The 26,235-nt window shown below is 35.3% G+C and overlaps 1 protein-coding gene across 1 annotated transcript in view; it reads left to right on the plus strand.

The window, feature by feature from the left end:
• The window catches only part of LOC148945648 (uncharacterized), a 105,733-nt gene that overhangs the window by 5,894 nt on the left and 73,604 nt on the right, over positions 1–26,235 (plus strand). Inside the window, exon 2 of the mRNA XM_089098527.1 lies at positions 11,282–11,382. Within this exon, the coding sequence (XP_088954653.1) occupies positions 11,289–11,382 (94 nt within the window). The 5' untranslated portion in view covers positions 11,282–11,288. The remainder of the gene's footprint in view (positions 1–11,281; positions 11,383–26,235) is intronic.

Raw genomic sequence — 26,235 nt, forward strand, 5'->3', positions numbered from 1 at the left:
CATATGGGTAATATGGGAGTAAAGTTCATTTGTGATGCAAATGGATGTAATATTTAGATTGAGGATGCAATTCTAGGTATATATTTGCATATTGGGAGGTGAGGGTATATATTCTGTGAATATATAGGTCCTAAGAAATTCATGAATTTCTTAGAAAAACTGGAAAAAAAGGAAAGAAGTGAAGATAAAACCTCTCCCCCTGCAAAATGTGTTAACTAGGATTATTCTGCATATTATGGAGTAAGAATTGTTTCCTTATGTCCAGCTGGACTCCTAGGCTTAAAATACTGGTTGTCCAGTTGGCTAATTTAAAGATTTGTATATATATATACACTGTCAAATTAGCCATCTAGTGGTATCCCATCCTACAAGTACCATTCAGTTTATGGGTGTACAGGTTGAAACAATCAATCCATTGAAATTTGGAAGGGGATGGCAAAAATAGATATTTCCAAATCCAGGTAAGAGGGCAGTTCTTTTTTTTTTTCAATTAAAATAAACCTACCTGGTTTTTTTACCTGTTTTTTTTTTTTTTTTTTTAATAAATTAAAATATTATATTAAATCTCTAGTTATGGGGATTCTTGCTATCTAAGAAAGTAGTTAAGTTAGGTAAACAAAACTTTCAGGAATGAATTGTAGGTGCAAAATAGACTAGTCTAAACACTGAGAAGGTGTTGTCAAGCTACTATTTTTCTTTAGCCTTTATTTGAAACCTAGTAGTTGAATAGCTAATCCGCAATTCATCAGTTAGATTACTACAAGGTCTATATATCACCTAGAAGTACAATGTTTCACCATTGGATTAGCTGGAATTTTTGGTAAGATTCTAGTCTAGCTACTTTTTGCTATCTTGGAAAGGGATTAGGTTAGGAAAATGAAACTTTCAGTAATGAATCCAGGGCCAAAAACATACTCTGGAAAGGTATTGGCAAGCTTTAATGTTGACTCTCTTCTGATATCTAAGTCTTAGAAATGTGCCTAATTGACAGGTCTATACCTATTGGAATTTTGAAAAATAACATCTTACTTTAATTTCCAGTTTTTGGTTTCTTTTTCTCTGGTTTTAGTCTTGATAATGCAATCCCAGTTATTTGAGTAGAATTTTAAGCCATAATAATGTTTTTTTTCTAACTTTAGGAGATATATTTGGGGATGTTTGAAACCTCATAAATTGGGATTCAGCAAAGTTGTGAAGCTGAAAACACTTTTTTTGTACTTCATCTAAGCACAAGATCTATTTTCCAAGGTTTCACTCTTATAACACAAAGATTTTTAAAGGTCAGTACCCTCTAGAGGCAGAAGGAGTAGATGTGGGTACTTCAAAATACCTTCCCAGGACATACTTAAGGCTGTAGGTCAATCCCTGAAAGTTCCATTCTCCTAACCTAACCCCTTTCCAAGAAAGTAAAAAGTAGCTAAACTAGAATTTTACTATAATTTTAAATGTAGTTATAGATAATGATGAAGCTCAATCATGGACATAAGCATTAAGTTTTAGTATAAACTTAGAAGCTACTGCTCCATCTTGACATATGATCCAAAACATGAACAAAATTCAAACATGAAACATCTTCTTTCTAATTATGTTTGGCTTGGACATATTGCTGTTAGGCTCTTTATTAGACAAGAATCTTTGAATATCATCTTAGTCTAAAGGAGTCTGTCAGCTCCCAATCAAATTCATTCTCACCTAGTTATGACTGATCTAATGTTTAAGCTGAGCACCCAGAAGATCCCTCTATTGATATATAGTTGTTAACAAAAACAAGACTTGTTAAAAAATTCAGTCTAATCACATAATTAACCTAACATACTGAAAAAAAATCAAGCAAATCCAATGGTAAAACAGTGTACTTTCTAGGTGATATATAGAGCTTATAGTGATTTAGCTAATGGAGTGAGGACTAGCTATCCAACTACTAGTTTTCAACCCTAGGTTACTGAAAAATGAAGCTTGACAACACCTTCTCAGTGTATAGGCTATGTCTATTTTACACCTAGGACTCAGCATCAGAGGTGAATAGTTTTTTCATTGGTGTATGTACCACTTTCCCAAGCTTTACTAGATATTAACTTGTAATTTTTCTTGAAAGATCTAGACAGTACAGTGAGCAACATTACTTAATTTCAAGGCTACTTTTGAACAACATAGAACCCCAATTAGACCCTTATCAATATGGATGCCTTTTTGGTTCCAACACCTCAGTGTATCTTGTCAGGTTGTACAATGGTATTCTATCTTGGCTGGAGAAGGGCAAATCCTTCATTGATGTTGCCATTACTGACTATAGAAAAACATTTGACTCGATCAGACACCTTGTTGCTCTTAAAATCTGAAGTGAAATGGGTGCCAAAACTGACCTATTGCTTTTAGTTGCCGACTTCTTGTCTGACTGTGAAAAAGTATGTCTCCAGGGGTGGCCTAAAGCACCCAGGCGAGGGGGGGGGGGTGACATCTCCTCATCTAAATGACTGCTAGATCACAGTATACAACTTGTGAAAATTTATTATATATTTATCATTTATACTTATCAACAAACCAAGGCTAAAACAGAATGCCTAGTGTTTAAATGCATAACTAAGAACAGATATATTTGTGTTTGCCTCTTCTTGAACATGGACCACTGCTGGACAATCTTGTTTAAGTCAATGGCATCAATGAGGTCTTTTTCATTTGCCAACAACATAAGGGAATCTAGTCAAGAAACATCAATGGCAGTTCTTGGCAAATTTTTAACAAACTTGAGCTTACTTAATGCTCTTTCAGCAGCAGCAACTACAACAGGTGCTGTTGCAGCCAATTTGCAAAGGCAATTAACATGCTTAAATTGATGTTGCTGGCAATTTCCTTACCTAGGACTTCTCTGAAGCAATTAGCATCTTGGAAAAACTGAAACAGAGCTTCAAGCTCTATCTAAGAAGCAGTTGAATCTGGAGTTATTTCTTTGTATGAAAAAAAAGTTGTTGCTAGCTCAATATCTGCTACTGAAACCCCTTTTTTTAAGAAGGCTGAAGTAAGGAGCAAAATGGTTGAAAATTGACAAGGTAAGATCTGAGATTATCTCTCATCATTGTAGTCAACCTTTCAAAGTTGATGATTCTCAAATGTTGTCTATAGAACTGATATATTGAGATCTTGTCTTGACTCTGAGCTTGACTGTCTGAACAAGATGGTGCAAGTCACTAGCAATGATGTCTTACAAATCTGCCTTGGGATCAACTTTTCTCATTCTGGCAAATACTTTTGCACTGTCAATGAAATTGTTTGTTTCATCCTCCAATATTCTTTCAAAACTTTCTTCATAGCTTCAAGCATCTTCGTTGCATCAATGATGTGGATCTCCTCATGACAAGTTTTTTGTTGCTATTTTGATCTTGTACATGATTTTTTTCATAAACATGACTTTTGACTTACTTTGACTTAAAGCTCTTGCTCGGCAGAGTCGCCAGCGTAGAGGGAACCAGTCGTCAGCGCCGTCAGTCTTCTCCAGAGTGGTTGGTTCAGGGCGAAGGTTGTTGCTTCAGCCGGGTTGATGTTTCTGGAGGTGAGCCGATCACGGATGACGTCCGCCCATCTGGTGCGTGGTCTTCCCCTAGGACGCCTCCAGCCATTTGCAGCTGGATCGAAATCGAAGATGAGCCGGGCGGGTGTTTGGGCAGGCAGACGGAGCAGATGACCATACCAACGCAGCGAGCGAGACTCAAGCTGCTCGGACAGGGGTGGGAGTTTGAACCGACTTGAGGATTTCCGAATTTCGTACCCTGTCGGACCATCAGGAGCGTATCAATGAGGCTATCAATAAATTAAAAGCTTAGAATCCTCTTCAGAAGGCCTCTAGCTCGTGCCTTTGTCTTTGCATTGGTGTTCTTTATCTGTTTTGTAAGTGACTGAATCTACTACTACTACTACTAACAACTCATCACAGCACCAAGCCGCCTGAGGCCAACACAGCTACGCATGCTCCTCCTCCACCCCAATCTATTCAAAGACTCCCTTTTTACACCCGCCCACGAAGTTCCCATTTCCTTTAAATCTTTCTTTATGACGTCCTCCCACCCCAGACGGGGACGACCTGCTTTCCGTTTAGCCCAAGATGGTTGGCCGAAAAGAACAATCTTCGGCAATCTGTCATCCTTCATCCGCACAACATGCCCTAACCACCTCAACCTTTCTTTCATTATAGACCTAGAAAGTGGTATTGAACCACATTTTTCGTATAGCCTATTGTTTAAAATACAGTCAGTCAGCCAGGTACCCAGAACAATCCTTAAGCAATTTCTCTGGAAAACATCTAGCAAATCTTCATCCGCTTTTCGGAGCGTCCATGCTTCAGAGCCATATTTGACCACTGTCATCACTGTAGCTTGTACTATTCTAATCTTGGTTTGCAGACTTATCTTCCTATTCTTCCAGACTTTTTTTAACTGTGAAAAAACACCCTGAGCCTTGGCTATTCTATTTTTAACATCTTCACTGCTCCCACCATCTCTACTAATAATACTACCAAGGTAACTGAAACTATTGTTAAAAAAAAGTAACTACTGCTTGTATGGTTTCAGCCCTTGCAGTTCACCAAGTCTGTGATAAGTTTCAGAGATTAAGGTTGTTTTTAATCAAAGAGAGTTTTTCTTTAAGGCTGGCAAAATGCTTTTTAGATGAAGAGAAGAATACATATAAGTCATCAAGGATGTTGAAAAGCTCAACTATCAAATGAGGTGAATTGTAACTAGGTTCTTTCACAATGTTTAGTCTATGGGTTTGGCAGGGAATATAAGGCCCATGGCAATCAAGAAGTTTATTTTATGTCCAAAGGACATATTCCCATGTGCCAGGATGTAATAAAATAGCAGGGCAAATAAGGGACACATTTTAGAAGTTTGGGATGTGCAAGGGACAAATTTTGCAAATATATGTAACAAAACAAAATGTTTCCCTATTGGATATATATTTGTAAAAATGTCACTTTTTGCTAGTAGGCAGTTTTTCTAGTAGGACTGAAAGGCTATTTATCTACTACTAAATACACTTTCTTTCTGCTAATTTTTTACATTTTATATTTTTGCATTTTTTGAAGTTGCTTGCTCTTTCCTGAAGACAACTATCTGCAAATACTGAGATACTCCCAAAATTCTTTAAAAGTTTTTGCTCTTTCGTCTATAAACAATTTCATTTCTCCTTGTTTTTATGCTACATTCAAAATAATGCACAAGCACTCACTTTTTTTTGTTAACACTAATTTCTGGCTTCTGATAGTCAGGCAAATAGATTTTTATCAAGTATTGCCAACTGAAAATGAAAAGTTAACAAAATGAAAACATTGGATTCTTGATGGTCTGTTATTAAAACAAAAGCCAAGCGCCCAGGGTGAATTTTTTCAGTTTGAAAATTTAAGAGGCACTTTTTATAGAAGGAGTTGTTGTAGAAAACTTGAAAGGAGCTCATTCAGTTGAAAATTGAAAGTTCTAGTTCCTTTTTTAGAAGTCAAAGTGATTGGAGGTCAACCAGTCCCCCCCCCCATGCTCATCATTTCTCCCAACATATCCAATAAGAATTTTGAGATAGCCATTTTGTTCAGCATAGCTTACACGTCCAGTAATTATGTCTTTGTGAGTGGCACCCCCCCCCCCCCCAAAGATCTCATGGAAAGGGTTGGGAGTTATACCTGTTGCCTATTAGTAATATACAGATAGTTCTAGTGCCATTTTTAAGGGTCAAAAAGGATTGGAGGGCAACTATCTCCCCCCCTCATGTCCTCTTTTCCCTAAATGCATCCTATAGAAAATTTGAGATAAACGTTCTGATTGGAAAAATTCAAAAGATCATATAACAAGGCCTTTGGGTTGACACAACCCCCAGAGCCTGGGGAAATGGTTATAAGTTTTGCCCCAGGAGCATATAAGGCTTTTATGGAAAGGGTGATTGTGTAAAATTTAGAGGAGGCTCATTTGATTGGAAATTAAAAGCTCTAGTTTTCTTTTAAGAGTTAAAAGCCATTGTAGGGCAAGTTGCCCCCCCCCCCCCTCTGGCGTCCTCTTTTCTCCAAGCGCATCTGATCGAAATTGTGAGATAGCCATTTTGTTTAAAATAGTCCAAAAAACATAAAACAATCCGAAAATAAATTCAGCAGATATAAATTACTGTAATAATTAAAACTCAAAATGACCAGAAATTGTAGGCAGCGCAATAGCACTGCTGATGAAAAGAACGACGTGGGCAGAGTGGGCAAAATATATTGTATTTTTCCTTTTTTTTCCAACCAAGGTGCTCTGTATTGAAGGAGTCGTTGTAGAAACTTCTAAAAAGAGCTTACTTGATTGGAAATTGAAATATCTAGTGCCCTTTTTATGATTCAAAAGTGATTGGACGGCAACCCAACTTTTCTGGCGTTATGAACTTGACTCCTGGATTGTACCTTATGTGACATACACAAGAAGTAGCCTGATTGGCAAAAACCTACCAAAGGAAGTGAAAATGCTTACCCTCATGTCGACCATGTCTTTCTGGAGGAATTCTCATTGGAAGATGTGCCTTAAGCTTTTGCCACAAGAAGTGGTTTACTGTTTACTTGTTTTTATGATGGACGTTTTTATTGTTTTAAAAGTAGAGTTGTGACAAAGAGTCAAACTTCAGCGTAAAGAGTGAGGTGTTGCGGAGGGGACAGCCCCTTCAATATACGGAATAATTTCTATTCATTTTAAGTTTTAATGTCACTCCTTACTTTCAGTTAAAAAAAAACTTTTTAAAAAAAATCTATTTAAAACGTCACTCTTTAGCTCCTCCCACGACATTTCACTCTTCTTTAAATGGCTCCTTTTGACCTCTTCCTGCACTATTTGGGGACGACCTGATTTTCTTTTGCCCCAGATGAATGGCTAAAAACACAATCTGTCCTCCTTCATCCATACCACGTGACCTAGCCATCTCAACCTTTCTTTCATTACAGCTTTAAAGATTGGGACCAAACAACGTTTTTCGCACAGCTTACTGTTCGATATGTGGTCTGTCAAATGAGTACCTTAGACCAGTGGCGCCCGTTAGGGGGACAGAACGGGAGGGCTATTTCCTCCTTGATTTTTAAAAATATGTTTTTCTGAGTATTTTCATTAAAATCTATTTTTTGTATTTTCTTTGAAAAAATTGACCCACTAGATTTTGAAAAACACGTTTTGCCCTTCCTCCAAGGGCACATCCAGCATTTCTTTCGGGGAGGAGAATATTATTGTTTTCAGTGGGGAGAGGGCTGAAAAAAACTTTAAAAACGCATCAAAATTTGTTTATATGTATTTTTTTACGTTTTACGAGTCAGACAATTTTTATGTGGGGGGGGGGGTTTGTATACGGCCTTGCCCCCCCCCCCCCCCTCCCCTCCCCCCGCTACATCCTCATGAATAAACGCCTCTGCACTAGACTCCTTTCACAATTCATCTGGAAAACTTTAACAAACCATTGGTCCCAAAAATTCTCAGGTATAAAATGGAGTAAGGGTTTATTGCTATTATCCAACACCTGAATGAGGAAAGGTTAATGCCCAAGACAAGTAGACACAATATTATGTCAATGACCTTCTGTTCCACACCTCAAATATTTCTGGGACGCGTCAATCCTAGCAATTTATTCTGACAAAGCGCAATTTCAGCTGTTATTATATCCCATACATGTCAGTTTCTTTCTAAGGTTTCTATGTAATACAGTGGTGACTTCTTAACAGATATTATTCACCAAAGAAAGCCTTGCTTTTTATTAAGTGCTTTTGGGATTTTTTTTTCCATCTTTTCTTTGTGGTGGATAAACATCCTTCAAGATATAGTGGGGGCATTTCGGATTTGAATTGTTTCGTGACAAGCCCATGTTTTTTTTTAAATAATTTTTGAAGTTTAATGAAAATGCAGTTTTTTTTTGGGGGGGGGGGGTACGTACTCTGCAATGATACAGTAAAGGTTTTGAAGAATAGAAATATGTTCAGGTGAATTGTAGTGGATCAAATTATAGGACTGATATTTTTCATATCAACATCTAACTTAGAGTGAAATCTTAGATAGTCCTATTTCTAAGGGAAAACGAAAGGAGAAATTTGGATTTATCGATTGAACTTCCTGAAGACATGAAAATTGCATGGAAAATTGTATAGATATACCCTTTTTAGTTATATACCGGCTAAGGAGGTCTTAAACTTTTTTCAATGGTTATATCCCCTCTCAACCAAAATCCCAGGTGTAGCCTAAGTCGCTTAGGGCTAAACAGTCAATGCGCCACATTAACTCCTTTTTCTTAGTTCAATATAAAAGGTAAATGAGAAACTTTTTAATCATACACTAAAGTCACTTTTTTACCATTTCAAAATTCGATTTAGTTAGTGCTTATTTCAGTGAGCTAGAAAGGTAATGTAAAAACATATTGGACAACAAGCTGCTACCTGTTGGAAATTAGTAATGGTAATATGACACAGGAGTATGAAAAGAAAAATAATTTGAAATTCCAAAGCAGCATCTTTAAATGTTTACAGATTAATTTTCCATAAGTTGTGCATTTATTTTTCATCAAATGCTTTGGATCTTGTCCTCAACCCTTATCAGTTAGACTGGTGGATACAGGGGGTGGGGGTGATCCCTCTCCCTCCTGTTAGGCCTTGCACCCTTCAAATAAATCACAACAAACCCTTATAGTTAAGTCTCAACTTATAGATTCTCAGTCACACACTAACAGTTTTTTGTTGTTGAAAAGTCCCCCTTTTGCAAAATCATAAGTCCTATTCTTTTCCTCCATTTGATTTAATATATGTATGAACTGAAATTGATGTAAAAACCGTTGCCAAGTTAAGTTAGTAAAATTATATGGGTCCTAAAATTATAGGAAGATTTATATGGGTCCAAAGTAGTTGCAAGTCTGTCATCCCTTGCTCCAACTAAATAAAAAAAAGCAAGTTTTGTTTTAACTGAAAGTAAGGAGCGACATTAAAACTTAAAACGAACAGAAATTATTCCGTATATGAAAGGGGTTGTCTTCTCCTCAACGCCTCGCTCTTTACGCTAAAGTTTTTTATTGTCTAAAAAAAATTAAGTTGTAAGACAGAGTCAAACTTTAGCGTAAAGAGCGAGGCGTTGATGAGGGGACAACCCCTTTCATATACGGAATAATTTTTGTTCTTTTTAAGTTTTAATGTCGCTCATTACTTTCAGTTAAAAGAAACTTGTTTTTTTATTTAATTTCTGAACATTTTTGAATTAATGCAGCTTTTATTTTGGCTCACCGTACATGAATAATTAAAGCGAAATTCGCATATTAATTTTCCTTTTTTGGGCTGATTGACTTTCTCGAAATTTGGTTCTAACGTAACTTACGAATTACCTTACGTAATGAATTTCTATGTTCGTATGTTTTTATTACGTATATAAGGGAGTTCGCCCCCTATTCAATACCTCACTCTTTAAGCTAAAGTTTGAATTTTGTACGAATCACAAACCCCTGAATCACAAAGGCCGGTTAATTAGAATAGATAGCTCTTTTGAAAGTACTAAGAAAAAACTGTAGCGTAAATAGCGAGGTATTGACTAGGGGCGAACCCCCTCATAGGCGTATTCATTTCTGTTCGTTTTAAGTTTTAATGTTGCTCCTTACTTTCAGCTGAAAAAAAGTTTTTTTTTTCTAATTTAATTTCTGATCGTTTTTTAAATAATGCTGGGAAATCCGGCGCCCCCTTCATAGGAATTTCCCTTCCCCCAAGGAAACATCCTCCATGGAAAGATTCTCCTCCATAACCCCTTGTCCGCCCCCCCCCCCCCATCAGAAAAAAATTCCTCCTGAAAACGCCTGTATACTTCCCAATAACCAAAACTATATATAAACAATAGGCAAAGTTTATAACTTGCAGCCCTTCCCCTTGGAACTTTGGGGGATTAAGTCATCCTCAAAGATATATCAATTAGATTTTCGACTATGCTGGACAAAATGGCTGTCTAAAAATTTTGATTGGGTGACTTCGGGAAAAAATGAGCGTGGGAGGGGGACAAGTTACTCTTCAATGTTCTTGGTCACTTAAAAAGGACGTTTTAAGTTCTAATTTTCGATTAAAAAAACCCTCTCACGATATTCAAGTATAATTGGATATATACGATCACATCTGAAAAAAAACAAAAAAAAAACAAATAAACACACATCCGCGATCTTTCTTCTGACAAAAAATACAAAATTACACATTTTTGCAGATAAGAACTTGAAACTTCTATAGTAGGGTTCTTGGATACGCTGAATCTGATGGCGTGATTTTCATTAAAGTTCTATGACTTTTAGGGGTTATTTCACCTTTTTTTTGAAAATAAGGCAAATTTTCTCAGGCGCATAAGTTTGGCTGATTAAGACTAAACTTCATGAAACTTATACATTTGAAATCAGCATAAAAATTTCATTCTTTTGATGTATATCTTGGTATCAATATTACGTATTTTAGAGTTTCGGTTACTATTGAGCCGGGCCTCTTCGCGGCATAATACAATGTCAATTTTGTTTTTCAAGATTATTTGCTTTTTTGAAATGTTATTATGAATAAATTGTATACTTATTCCAAAGGGGACTTTTGAGATGGGGGGGGGGGCTTCAAAACCAGATTCCAGATTTTTAACCATGGATGATCAGTTGTACTATTTTTTATTGGGCATTTTCGAGAGATTTCAGTTTCTTTAATCTTGAAAGCTTATTTTTGTAATTCCTAAACACTGTTTTGATGGATGTGGTAAACAGTTACCACTCTTGAATTGAATTCTATTCTGAATAATATTGAATTTTACCCAGGAAAAAGAGATTGTGTAAGCATATTTTTATTCTCGGTTATTATGGGCTGGGATTTGCCCTTTATTAGGTACCCATGTTGTGTGAGGCTGTACTGCAGTAGTACAACTTAGTTATTTTTGTTACTTTCCTATTTGCTTCTCATAATGAATGATAAGAAAAAAAGAACAATGAATGAAATATTAGGATTTTACCCTCCCCACCGACAGCCCAACTAGAGGACTCTCCTGGAGGCAAAATATAAGAAAAAAGTAGTGACTAGGACCTGTGCAGTTCTTGTGCCTCTGTACTGAATGCCTCTAAATAGTACTTTTTCTTAATGGAAAAGGCACTGAAGTCACTTCTTGCGCATCTCATTGTGACTGACCCCTGTTTATGTTTGTTTTAAGTTTTAATGTTGCTCCTTACTTTCAGTTGAAAAACTTGCTTTTTTATTTTAAATGTAAATACTCAGTTCATAAATGAAATCATTTTTTGTAAATTGTCATTTTTTTAGTTAAAGCATGGACAGTAATAGTTCTACATCTACTGGTACAGGCTCAGATTTTGTCCAAAATGACAATAGAACAAAGAAAGGGGCTATGAAGATCGGAACAGGTGTGTATATGCTTTTCTGTTTATTCATCTTCTTCCATAGTGACTAGGAACAGTCCTTTTTGCAGTGGGGGGGGGGTAATTCTGTTGCGTTTTCCTATATTTTTTTTCCAATAAATACTAAAAATTTATTTTTCAATGAAGGTAAAAAACTATATTCAAAATATAATGACGGAATGCCCCTCCCCAAGGGAAGATGAGCCTTCCCTTGTTTGGATCTATGCGTAGACCTACTTTTCTCTCTAAAGTTTTGGTTGCGCGTTGGCGAAGCTCTTTGACTCTTTAAGAGACCTAGAGGAGGGGGACATCTAAATAATCCTGGGGAGATAGGATATTACACCTCCTCCTGGCCCCTTTTTGTGCTAATATTACTCGTGATAATATTTATTCTGAGTTTTATCAGATAAGGTTTATTCTGAACTTATTTGAAAAAAATCATAACAGTAAAAAATAATTTATGAGATTGCAATGGCTAATCATGAAAAACAGAAAATCACACAGAAGAGAGAAACGAGGACAGTAACAGCCAGTGAAAACCAGAAGAAAAATTTATGCAAATATTTCGTTTGAGACCTCCGCTCAACTGTCCTCAGTGCAAAATAATAATACAAAGCAGATAAAAGTCCAAAGGACAATATGAAAACCAAACCTCAAAATAAGCGGTGAGACTAAAATAAGGAACTTTTCTAAGCAAAAATGAAAGGGTAACTGAACAAAAAAATACAATACTGAATGGCATTTCACGATTTCATTTTATGTAAAGCATTCTTAAAGGCTAGTCGCTTGCCAAGTAGGGTATTATCTGACACTAATTAAAAAAAAATTCCTAAAAATATGTTTTTCAAAGAAATTTAAACGTCATTTTAAACTTAAGATCAACTGACACAAATACATTTTAAAATTCAAAACCAAAAACGACCAGAAATTATTATTAAAGAAAAAACGAAACCCAAAACGAGCAGAAATTATATAAACAATCACAGCAAAAAACATACAACAAGTAATAATATAAATGAATAAATAGATCTTAAAGCGAGTAATGCTTGGATTGAATATGAAAATCAAGCTGAAAACAAAAAAAAATATTTTCCTATTGAAGCAAAAATGAAACTTAAAACGAACAGAAACTAAATAAACAATGAATGCAAACAAACATACAATAGATATTAATGTAAATGAATAAATAAATCTTAAAACGAGTGAAACTTAAATTGAGTATGCAAATCAAGCCTGAAACGAACGAAAATTACTACAAACAAGAGTTTGGGTATCATCTCCTTCGCTCACTGTAAAAGTCTAAAACCTACTGCATCATTGGTGCTTTACTGCATCTGCTGAGCTTAAGTTTAGAATGGCCTTTACTTTTCTTTGAAAAACTTATTTTTCGGAAAGTTTTTTTTTAATTAATTTTTTTTCGTTTTTGATTGCAAAAAGTTTAAAGTTTTTCAAAAAGTTTCAAGTTTTTAAAAATTCCTTATTTCAAAATCAAACTTTAAAAAAAAAATCAAATGTTCATCAAAGTATCAAAAATGGTATCAAAGTAACAATATCAAAGTGAAAAAATGGTTTGTGTCAACCTCGGAGTTTTTATTATCTGATATTTGAACTGTTTTTAACAAAAGGGCGTGGGGGGGGGGGGCTAATTAACCTTCGGTCTATTTTGACTCTTTAAAAGTGAACTAGAAGTTTATGTTGTCAATCAAATGAGCTCTTCTAATGTTTATATGAGCATCCCTTCTATAAGAACCATATATATCCCCAGAGTATAACTTACAACGCCTGTCCCTGGACCCTGGGTGGGTTGTGTCGTTCCTGGAGTATTAATATCTGGTGTTTGAACTATTTGTCCCATAAGAGCTGCATCAAATTTTTATCAAAGTGGTTTATAAATCTAATACACCCGCAGCTATAGTGAGCAAGAAGAACTGATGACCCTTTGATCTTTTTTTACTCTGAGTGAAACCTCTTTGAAGGTTATGCGAGCATCCCTTTCAGAAGAACCACATACAACCCCAGAACATAGCTTACAATACCTGCCCCTCGGGCCCTGGGGGGTTGTGTCGAAACCCGAGTTTTTGTTATCTGACCTTTTAACTATTTTGAAAAAAATGGATCTCTAAAAGTTCTTATCGGATGGTTTTGAAGAAAATAGGGCACGGAGAGTACGATCTCTTTAGACTCTTAAAAAGTGAACGAGAACTTTCAATTTCCAATCATATGAGCCCTCTCCGAAGTTTATACGAGCATACCTCCCATAAGAACCACATATGCCCCCAGAGCAATACTTACAACGCCTGCCCTGGGCCCTGGGGGGGGGTGTCGACACAGGAGTTTTTCTTATCTGACCTTTGAAGTATTTTTAACGAAATGGCCATACGTAAAGGAGTTTTTTTTTTATATGATCTTTGAAATATTTTTAATAAAATGGCAACCTTAAATTTTTATCAGATATATTTGGGGAAAAAGGGCTTGGGGGGGGGGTGGGTGGGCTAGTTGCCCTCCGATCACTTTTGACTCTTAAAAAGGGTTCTAGAACTCTCAATTTCCAATCGAATGAGCCCCCTTTGAAGTTTATACGACGACCCCTTCTATATGAAGTGCCTCTGGGAAAAAAATAAATGGAGTCTGGAGGGAGGCTAGCTGCCTTCTAATCACTTTTGACTCTTAATAAGTGAATTACAACTTTCAATTTCCAATGAAATGAGCCCTCTATGAACATTATACGAGTACCCCCTCGATCACAATCATATATGCCCCCAGGGAATAACTTATAACGCCTACCCCCGGGCCCTGAGGGGCTGTGTCGACACCGGAGTTTTTTGTTATCTGAACTATGAACTATTTTCAACAAAATGCCTATCTCAAAATTTTTATCTGATGCATTTAGGATGTGGATCTGATGCATTTTGACCTCCGATCTCTTTTGACTCTTAAAAATGAACAAGAACTTTCAATTTCCAGTCAAATGAGCCCTCTCCGAAGTTTATACAAGCATTCCTTCCATCAGAACTATATATGCGCCGAGAGCATTACTCATAACGCCTGCCTCCGGGTCCTGGGGGGTTGCGTCGACATAGGAAGTTTTCTTATCTGACCTTTGAACTATTTTTAATGAAATGGCTATTACAAAAATTCGGATGGGCTTCGGGAAAAAAGGGTGTGTGGGGGGGGGGGGCTAGTTACCCTTGGATATCTTTTGACTCTTAAAAATTGAACTAGAAATTTCAACTTCCAATCAAATGAGCCCTCTCTGAAGTTTATACAAGCATCCCTCTCATAAGAACCATATACGTCCCCAGGACAACACTTAAAACGCCTATCCCCCGGGCCCTGGGGGGAGTTTTGTTATCTAATTTTTGAACAATTTCCAAAAAAACTTACTGTCTCAAAATTTGTAGCGGCCAGGTTCGGGGAAAAAAGGGTGTGGGAGGGGGGGGGGGCTAGTTGCCCTTATCTCTCTTGACTCTTAAAAAGTGAACTAGAACTTTCAATTTCCAATCAAATGAGCCCTCTATGGAGTTTATACGAGTATCCCTTTCATAAGAACCATACTTGCCCTTAGGCATAACTTAGAACGCCTTGCCCTTGGTCCTGGGAGGTTGTATTGACACCGGTTTTTCTTATCCGACCTTTGAACTATTTTTAACAAACTCTCTATCTCAAAATTTTCATCAGATGGGTTCGGAAAGAGAATGCGGGGGGGGGGGGGGCTAGCTGCCCTTGGATCTCTTTTGACTATTAAAAAGTGAGCTCGAACTTTCAATTTCCAATCAAATGAGCCCTCTCTGAAGTTTATACGAGCATCCCTTTCATAACACCCATATATGCCCCAGGGCATAACTTACAACGCCTGCCCTCGGGCCCTGGGGGGTTGTGACGACACCTGAGTTTTGTTATCTGACTTTTGAGCAATTTTTAATTTAATGGCTATCTCAAAATTTTTATTGGATATATTTGGAGAAAAAGATGCGTGGGGGGGGGGGGCTAGGGACCCTCCAATCACTGTAATTTCTTAAAAAGTGGATTAGAATTTTAAGTTAACAATCAAAAAGAGCCCTCTTTAAAGTAAATAGAAGAATCACTTCCATGATATCCATATATGCCCTCAGGGCATAACTTACAACGTCTGCCCTGGGGGTTTTGTCGACACCAGACTTTTTTGTATATGATCTTTGAACTATTTTTAACAAAATAGCTATCTCAAAATTTTAATCGGATGCATTTGGGAAAAAGGGTTTGGGGGTGGGGGGAGCTGGGGACCCTCCGATATCTTTTGACGCTTAAAATGTGAACTAGAACTTTCAATTTCCAATCAAATGAGCACTCTCTGAAGTTTATACGAGTATTCCCTCCTTAAGAACCATATATGCCCCCAAGGCATAAGTTATAACCCTTGCCTGAAGACTCTGGGAGGAGTGTCCTGCTCAAACATATAATTTCCAGAACTTTCTACTACGTTGAATAAAATGGCTATCTCAAAATTTTGATTAGATATGTTTGGGGAAAATGGTGGGCGTAGAAGGGGTTGCCTTCCAATCACTTTCGACTATTAAAAAGGTAACTAGCCATTTAAATTTCCAATCAAATGAGCCCTTTCTGAAGTTTCTTCGACAACGCTTTCTGTAAAAACCTTGTATGCACCCAGGGCATAACTTACAACCTTTGCCCTGAGGGCTGTGGGGGGGTTGTTATCCTCAAAGACCTAATTCTCTGAATTTTCAACTACGTTGAACAAAATGGCTATCTCAAAATTTTGATTGGATGTGTTTGGGGAAAAGGTGGGCGTGAGAGGGGGGTTAGTTGCCCTCCAATCACTTTCGACTATTAAAAAGGGTACTAGCCCTATTTCCAATCAAATGAGTTCTTTTTGAAGTTTCTACGACGAAGCTTTCTATACAAACCTTATGTGCCCCCAGGTCATAATTTACGACTCTTGCCCTGAGGGCTGTGGGGGAGTGTCCTCCTCAAAAACATAATTTCTATCTGGAAATCAACTACGCTGAACAAATGGCTATCTCAGCCTTTTTATTGGCTATGTTTTGGCAAATAGTAGGCATGGAAAGAGTGCTAGTTTCCTTCCAATTAATTTTGAGTCTTAAAAAGGGAACTATAACCCTCAATTTCTATTCGATAAAGCCCCCTTTGAAGTTTCTATGACGATCTATCCCATGTGAAGTGTTTCTGGGGAAAAAAAATAAATGAATAAATAAATAATGAAACATTGGAGCCGTACGGCCTTTACTATAGGCAATTTGTGGACGGATGTAGAAACGATTGGAATTAATAATTTCATTATAAATAGAGATTGGAAAAATTTCTCCCGTGTCTCTAATGAGAGAAACCTTTAGGTGAATGTACTTTTTTCTTTCAACTGCCTCCCTGAAAACTTGCATGAGACCTTTAACAGGGGTAATAATGGAGTTATTATCAAACCAAATTAAATGATGTGGGTTGTCATAGACATGTTGAGCTAAGGTGGAATCAAAATTCTCTGGCCTTTGGCGTAGCTCTTTGGCTTTGTCGATTGAGGACCCGTGTTCCGATAACCTCTCCTCTAATTACTGTTGGCTTTTACCAACATGCAAAACGAGGTTTGGTTTTTATATTGTCCTTTGAACTTTTATCTGCATTTATTATTATTATTATTCTGCACTGAGGACGGTTGAGCAGAGGTCTCAACCGAAATATTTGCATGATTTTTTCTTCTGGTTTTCACTAGCTGTTATTGTCCTCGTTTCTCTCTTTTTTGTGATTTTCTCTTTATGATAGTAAAAAAAAGATATATTATAGATTACAAAAACACGTAATATAGATTATACATGTACACACGTGAGAAACAACAACTAAACAGAAAAGACCATTCGTCAAAGCACTCCATAAATTAAAATAGAATCAAGTTAAACTCAGAAACAAAATAGGTTACTGTGTCAAATCAGACAAAATGTAAGATAGCTAAAAGGATTTATGAAAATTGAGTCAAAGCGGTGTAAAACTAAGTAAAAAATTGAATTAAAAAAAATACAACAAGAGTATAGGAAACTATCAGTTATGTGTTAACAATTCAAACAAGAGGCATTGTTAATATCTACTTATACGTTATACCTACCCCTTTTATATTACTAAATATAAAATTAATAAATATAAAATAAAAATGGGTTATAAATCCCTTTTAATAATAATTCAATTCGGTATCTTTTTGCCCAATCTCGCTTGAAATACCACCCCTTTTTGGAGGGGAACGAATAATTACTGGGCCCTGGGGTCAAAGCTGAAGTAAAGAACCTCATTTTTTGTGTTTAGGGGGATGTAGTGAAAAGATAAGTGTAAAGCATTTCAGCTTCAAAATTAATCTTAAGGGCTCATTGCAGCACTAAGCTTCTTGAAGTCAACAGACGTGCATATGCTCTTTCTCAACCTCAGGCAAGAACAATCATGCCTGTAAATATCATATTAAAATGGACAGGCAGCCCATAGTAAATAACGTAACAAAAGGCTATTCAAAAATACGGCCCAAAACAAACAAAACCCAGCAAAAGTATCCATTAATCAAAATCCTGTGCAGTGATATATTGTTTATTATGCTGTAATTTATACAAAGGGGTATTATCCTCAGTTCATCCCTCATTGGTGTTTGCAGTCATGATTTTGATTAGGAAACATCATGAAATGTCCACTCTGATGCCACTAGGAGGCTGAATTCCCTTCTGGGATAGAGGCAGAAGAATCACTTTTATTTGCTTTAATTTTACACCAATTTCCCTCAGATATGAGCCTTCCCTCAGATAGGACCCTCCTAGCCTCCACTAGGAGTCTGGTTTCCCTTCTGGGGATAGAGGTAGAAGAATCGCTTTTATTCGCTTTAATTTTACACTAATTTCTCTCAGATAGACCAAACTACGAAAAGGGACTACACGTCGTAATAAAGGCCAAACAAAAGATATTTAAATACGGAAAATAGGGTTTGGCAGGCATCTAAGTTTTGAATAGGAGAATGATAAATAGTAAAATAGGGCATCTTGAGTAAAATTGGGGATAAGTTAGCTTGTCTTTAAACATTATCAATATTGTTATCCAATTTAACATTAAATGACAAAGAAATCTTAACGAGCTTACGGTGAAAAGAAGACAATAATGTGGATATAGAGGTAAAAAAGGATGTAGAATTTATCAGTAAGTTCAAAGTGAGAATGGACTTATTCTCATTTTCTACATTTTGACAGAAGTAACCATAGAAACCTAACCAAGAATGTCAAATGCAGCATCTGTATATTTTTCTTGTAGCCGTTTAGAATGCACATGCATCCTCAGCGTATTTATAGTATAAGGAAGACCATAAGGATTTAAAGGAAATTGGAACTTCATGAGAGGGGGTAGAGGAGGAGCATAGGCAGCTGTGTTGCCCTCAGATGGCCTAGTGTTGCAGTAAGTTGTTAGTAGTAGTAGTATAACGCTTAGATAAAACATAGGTTTGGTTGCTGTGCACAGTGGTGGCAACCCCTTTTGCATTATTTCCCCCAAATCATAGAAGTAAGTCCATATTGCTTTCTATGCCTCTCAGAGCAGCCTTTCTTTCGATTTTCTTTGCTTGGGTGCTTCCTTTCTGAGGTTTGATTTTTAGACCTTGTTGAAAATATTATGTCTCACTACTTTTTAACAATATGCTTTTGCCCTATTATTTATTCTTAAATAGATTTATTTTTATTTTATAAAGTTCTGCTATAAAAAGACACTTAGGCAGATTTAACATCACAACTCTACAGCTAAGACTGATAAAATAGCCTATATAAAATAACCTACCCTATTCAAACTGCAAAGAAACAGAGTACTTGTAAAAAAACAGTCACGTCTTTTACTTTAGTAAGATGGCATTTTCTCCATATATTCCCCCATTCCCCAATATTTTTTTTTAAAGTATCTCTTTTGGGGTATTTGCATTGAAGAAAGCTTCTTTTTTTGGTTTCTTCATTTAAAAAAAATGGAAAAAACAACAAAAGTGCCCTTCCCCCTAGATTTTGAAAACACATTTCACCCCTTCCACCTAAATTTTTGTGAATTCACGCCACTACCTAATCAAAATTAGCCGTTTAACCAAGTGACTGGCTTTGCAATCTTACTAATGCAACTTTACTAAAAACAATCTTTTATTCTTTTAAAAGAGTTCACTTGTACCCAAAGAGTGCAAAATTTAAACAACATAGTTGACCTCTTTTTGTTGAGTTGTAAAATTCATCTCAATTGCTAGAGGGAAATAAATAAAAAAAAACTATGACAACAAAAATAACAGAGATTTTCTAAAACTATGCAAGGATAGCAGTGAGAAATACAATGGTTTTGTGATATTCTTGTTCAGGATTCAAAATAACCAAATCATTGCACTGTGAACTGGTATAACACTGTGTGAAATTTAAATTGGTTAGATTCCACTAACACTAATGAAGCTGAATTTAAAAGGGTGCGCCTACAAGGACTAGACTATATTATCTGCACAAACTGAATGAGTACGATAAGATTATTGACTGTATAAAAATGGAAAAATCTAACTGAGGAAAACATCAAAGTGTGAGATCAGCTTTTTCAGATGATTTAAAAAAAACAGTGTATCAAAATGAGAAAATATTTATTTATTCTTTAATACATTTAAACTGTTTTTTTTTGTGTTTGTGGGGGTGGGGGGGGGGGGGAGGCACCTGGGTTATTTCGGACTAACGTCAAATCTGCTTGGAAGTTTACAGCAAATTTTTAATCAAATAATAAGGCTTTTACTTCACAAAGAAAAGAAAAGTAGTACAAATTCTTCAAATCATTACAGAGGCAACCTTTTTAATATGAATGTTATAGGGTGTAACGGCATAGCCAGCTCAGCTTTGTGCAGAAGTAACTGTGCAGTATTGCACAGCAGCAGTGCAGGAAAAAATCACAATTCCCTTGCTTTCCTTTTGAAAAGAAAAGTAGTATAAATTCTTCAAATCATTCCCTTTCATTAAATGTCCCAAAAGACCAGAGTGTTGTTTGTGCTTTACTGAAAACTAAAGAGATTACTTAAATCGATTAGATTTCACAAGGATCAATAAAGCTAAATTTAAAACAAACATAAATTATCACAAATTAGAGTGTCGCTGCACATTAAATGTCCCAAAAGACCAGAGTGTCGTTTGTGCTTTACTGAAAACTAAAGAGATTACTTAAATTGATTAGGTTTCACAAGGTTCAATAAAGCTAAACTTAAAACAAACATAAATTATCACAAATTAGAATGTCGCTGCACATTAAATATCCCAAAAGACCAGAGTGTCGTTTGTGCTTTACTGAAAACTAAAGAGATTACTTAAATTGATTAGGTTTCACAAGGTTCAATAAAGCTAAACTTAAAACAAACATAAATTATAACAAATTAGAATGTCGCTGCACATTAAATTTCCCAAAAGACCAGAGTGTTGTTTGTGCTTTACTGAAAACTAAAGAGATTACTTAAATCGATTAGATTTCACAAGGATCAATAAAGCTAAATTCAAAACAAACATAAAATATCACAAATTAGAGTGTCACTGCACATTAAATGTCCCAAAAGACCAGAGTGTTGTTTGTGCTTTACTGAAAACTAAAGAGATTACTTAAATTGATTAGGTTTCACAAGGTTCAATAAAGCTAAATTTAAAACAAACATAAATTATCACAAATTAGAATGTCGCTGCACATTAAATATCCCAAAAGACCAGAGTGTCGTTTGTGCTTTACTGAAAACTAAAGAGATTACTTAAATTTATTATGTTTCACAAGGTTAAATAAAGCTAAAATTAAAAAAAACATAAATTATAACAAATTAGAATGTCGCTGCACATTAAATGTCCCAAAAGACCAGAGTGTTGTTTGTGCTTTACTGAAAACTAAAGAGATTACTTAAATCGATTAGATTTCACAAGGTTCAATAAAGCTAAACTTAAAACAAACATAAATTATCACAAATTAGAATGTCGCTGCACATTAAATGTCCCAAAAGACCAGAGTGTTGTTTGTGCTTTACTGAAAACTAAAGAGATTACTTAAATCGATTAGATTTCACAAGGATCAATAAAGCTAAATTTAAAACAAACATAAATTATCACAAATTAGAGTGTCGCTGCACATTAAATGTCCCAAAAGACCAGAGTGTTGTTAGTGCTTTACTGAAAACTAAAGAGATTACTTAAATCGATTAGATTTCACAAGGATCAATAAAGCTAAATTTAAAACAAACATGAATTATCACAAATTAGAGTGTCGCTGCACATTAAATGTCCCAAAAGACCAGAGTGTTGTTTGTGCTTTACTGAAAACTAAAGAGATTACTTAAATTGATTAGGTTTCACAAGGTTCAATAAAGCTAAATTTAAAACAAACATAAATTATCACAAATTAGAGTGTCGCTGCATATTAAATGTCCCAAAAGACCAGAGTGTTGTTTGTGCTTTACTGAAAACTAAAGAGATTACTTAAATTGATTAGGTTTCACAAGGTTCAATAAAGCTAAACTTAAAACAAACATAAATTATCACAAATTAGAATGTCGCTGCACATTAAATGTCCCAAAAGACCAGAGTGTTGTTTGTGCTTTACTGAAAACTAAAGAGATTACTTAAATTGATTAGGTTTCACAAGGTTCAATAAAGCTAAATTTAAAACAAACATAAATTATCACAAATTAGAATATCGCTGCACATTCAATATCCCAAAAGACCAGAGTGTCGTTTGTGCTTTACTGAAAACTAAACAAGATTACTTGAATTGAAATTTTTGCAGCCAAGTTTTTTTTCTATACATTTTAAAGCAATGGTTTAAAAATAAGCAAGAAGTGACAACAATAATTTGTTTTTATACCAGTAAACCACAGAAAAAGAGCTTATTTAAAAAAAAAAAGTAAAACGCAAAACATTCGCAAAAAAGGTTGAAACGTAAAACGCAAAAAGTTGCAACGCAAAAACATTCTGTTCTTTTGACTGGATATAAATTACATGCAAAAAAAACAAACAAACAAAAAACACCATTTTTTGTGTTCCTTTTAGCGGCTAAAAATTTGTCATAGCCACAGTGGGTAAAAAAGTTGATGTTACTTGTTTTCTCTTTCTTGATATAATTAAGGAAAAAATATGGTGGTCTAAAAACTGTGACGATTAACGTTGTAAACATAAACAATTGAAGTAAAATACACTTTTAACACTGAATTGCGGATATCAATTTTTTTTTTTTAAACAATTTTGTATTAGAAATGGCTGTTGTGGTTGCTAATTTGTTGACTAGTCTGGCTACAAGATCAGGTAAATTGTTCATTGATTGTTTCATTACACTGCATTATCGTTTATTTAGTGGCAGTGTCATTTATTGAGGCTGTGTTCCCTTAACAAAGGAAACCAAAGGGAAAAAGAAGGATATTTTTGTGATGTATCTTCATTTATATTATTTTAGTTGATTTATGTAATGTAGTTTCGTATGCCAATATCCCTGAAGTATCCCTTAGCGAACCCTAACAGTATCCCTTAAGCGAACCCTAACAGTATCCCTTAAGCGAACCCTAACAGTATCCCTTAAGCCAACCCTAACAGTATCCCTTAAGCGAACCCTAACAGTATCCCTTAAGCCAACCCTAACAGTATCCCTTAAGTGAACCCTAACAGTATCCCTTAAATGAACCTTAAGCGAACCCTAACAGTATTCCTTAAGTGGAGGTCAGAAAAGGGAGCCATACAGACCCACGTTTTTACTGTTGTTACCATGCCAAATTTGGAGCCAGGAAAAACAATACAAAACCAAATTGGTTCTTTTATTTGCAATTGAAGCCCTTAAAAAGAATGAAAAGTTTTGAGTTACAAGACGTTTTGCAAGTAAAATATCTTTCTCTTCTTGCGTTTCAATTGTTTTGCTTCACAGATTACTTGCTTAATTCCTGGGTTGTTGCTAAGTAAAGTCTTTTCATTAAATAAAATAATGAAAAATATAAAAACAATATTCCCGATTAAAGCTAATTAAAGGATTCTGATTTCAGTCATAATTCAATTGTTTTGCCAATTTGCCAATATTGCCATAATTCGATTACGTAGCTCTTAAATGATTTGTTCCCATTCTCCTCTTGACGACTATTGATTGTCAGGTATCCCAAATTTTTGTATATAACGGTGTCTGTGTCACTGTTTTTGGTCCAGTAAAGGTACTTATGTGTTATAGCGCCTATGCGCCTATTCTTCATCTAAGTAGAACCTGTTTCTCTGACTAATCCTAATGAAATATCACAATGGGCTATATATGTGCACTTTAGGGGGATGGGGTAAAGTATAGCTCGTCTGCACGCTAAATGTGTTAGGTACAATTTTTCTGCATATTATGAAGTAAGAATTGTTTTATAAATTTAAACTGTCTAAATAAATTACCTTTACTCCCCCCCCCCCCTAATGTGCAAATATATAGCCCAATTTATATATTTCCCCTCTATTCTGTCACTTGTCCTTGTTTGTCTCACGCTTACCTGAAAGAATCTAACGAAGAAACCGGTTCGACAGTGCGTCAATGGATGAAGAATTTAAAATAGGCGCTATAACATATAAGCACCCAAGTAAAGTCTTTACCTATTGGAATAATTTTATCCACATATAGAAGTTGATGTGCAAAAATAAGGGCCCATGAAGGTGCTTTCAGTCTCATGTCTTGACCTTCTTCCTATTTACGAGTATAAATTTAGAAAGTATTACATGGTTAATGGATACTGGAGTGCTCTTAGAATAAAGGTACATGTAATTGAATACGTAGAGATATTCGATAATTCAAGTCTGGTAGAAACTTGAAGAAGCAAAACGCGTTTTTTTTTCAGTTGAAAGTAAAGAGCGGCAATGAACTTGAAAAATAGGTATAAATTTACAACCAGTCCTAGTCATAAGGAGATCTTACTTCTTACTTCTCAATATGCAAAATTACCGTAGTTAATTTATTTTCCAGGGGGAGCACCTTTATCCTCACTATTTTCCCTGGTTTTCCAGTTTTTCAATCACGTTTTTCAATATTTGTATCTATTTGTATCTTTTTTTTAGATGGCAGTGATGATATTTAACTTTCATATATAGAATATTTGAAAACCGATGAATGCAGGCAAATATGTTTATTTTTCACAATTTTATAAAAAAAAATTGTACAAGAGTGAAAATAGTGAGGATAAAGGTGCTTTCCCTGGAAAATATGTTAACTAGGATTATTTTATATACTAAGAAGTAAGGACTGTTTTCTTCACATGTCTCCTCATGATCAGGACTGGTTGTAAATTTATACCGAAAAAGAAATATAGAAATTATCATGTGTATGAGGGAAGGGTGATGATCCCCGCTCAATACGCTAACATTTTGCATTTTACCTTCCTACTTCTATAACAAAGGCACTAACACAAGAAAAAGGCGGTAAAAGTTTTTTTTTTTTCTTTCCGGAAAAGGGCTCTTTTTAGACACGTTTGCTTTTAACAATAGAATGTCTCATTTTCAAGTGTTTTGAAAGACAATGAGTAAATAAACACTTGCCATTATAACCTACTGTATTTGTTACATTCAAGTTCTTTCAGTGAAGCATTAGCCAAACTCTACCGTAAGAAGCGGGGGGTTGAGGGGCATGGTAGCCCCCTTATTTACAGGATCATTTCTTTTTGGTTTTAATGATGTCATCTACAATTATGAGAACAACTTGTTTCTTTTTTATTTCCAGGAACACAAGTTGCATTCTATAGGTACACAAGTTTAAATGGGTATAGGTATGCACTAAAAAAAAACTAAAAAAAACCTAGGGAAGGAGGGAGTTGAAGCTGGATAAAAGCAAATTTCTGGTAAGAGCTGAGAACAATAATTTATAACAAAAAAAGGACTTTGCCCACTGTTTCTCAAGAAAAATGAGACAATCGTATACTCAAAATACTACAGCAACTGCTGTAAAATCTCTGCTAATCCACGAATTAGAACATTATTATTATTATTATTATTTATTTGTGACCCACATTATACAAAGGTATAATACGTGGAGTAACACGAAGAAAAAACACATAGAATACAATGCAAATCCAAATAGAAATCAAGTAGAAACCAGTTACAGAGTAACACATAAAAAAATAAAAGACACTAAAACAAAGAGAAAAAACAAAAAAGGAGGGAAAAAACTCACACAGAATCTAATACAGCAATAATTTAGGGAAATACGTAAGCTGTCTTTATTGTTATTATTATTTAAAGTTTAACCACTCTTTACAATTGTAAAAAACATGGAGAAACAAAAGAGAAAAAAAAAACAAAGATGAAAAACAACTTACGACTGAAAAAAACTGATAAGGTGGGGATTTGGAGAAATACGGATTCAAGCGGTATTTGAAGGCTTTCTGTTTAGGACTTCCAATTTTGCTGTAATTGGAAGATATTAATACCAGGTATATTTATACCTCGAAAATCAAATAAATGGCTGTGATTCACTACAATGCTGAATACTCCAATTCTGTGTCATTGATTTTTTTTTTTTTCAAAATTACAATTCTTAACTCGCAAATATACCTACATACTGCTTTGGTTTGTTTCAATCTGTATAGTAATAATGACTTATTTTTAACCCAGATCATATATAAAGATAGCACTTATGAAGCATAAAAAAAGAAGAAAATACACTGCATACACGAGAACTTAAAAAAGTTTCAAGAGCAGAGAAAATAAAGGAAACAAAAAACATTCGAGGCACAGAAACACATGAAAATGAAACTAAATATATGTGCTATATCTATCCTAAGTTCTCTTTGGAGACAGTGGGGTACTGATTAATCCAAAATAAATCTTAAACAGCAGGAAAGTAAATTTTACTTAACTGTTTTTACTG

The sequence above is a fragment of the Artemia sp. Qi Xiang Cuo genome, chromosome 12 (genome assembly GCF_049724085.1).
Source record: "Artemia sp. Qi Xiang Cuo chromosome 12, ASM4972408v1, whole genome shotgun sequence".
Classification (NCBI taxonomy): Eukaryota; Metazoa; Arthropoda; class Branchiopoda; order Anostraca; family Artemiidae; genus Artemia; species Artemia sp. Qi Xiang Cuo.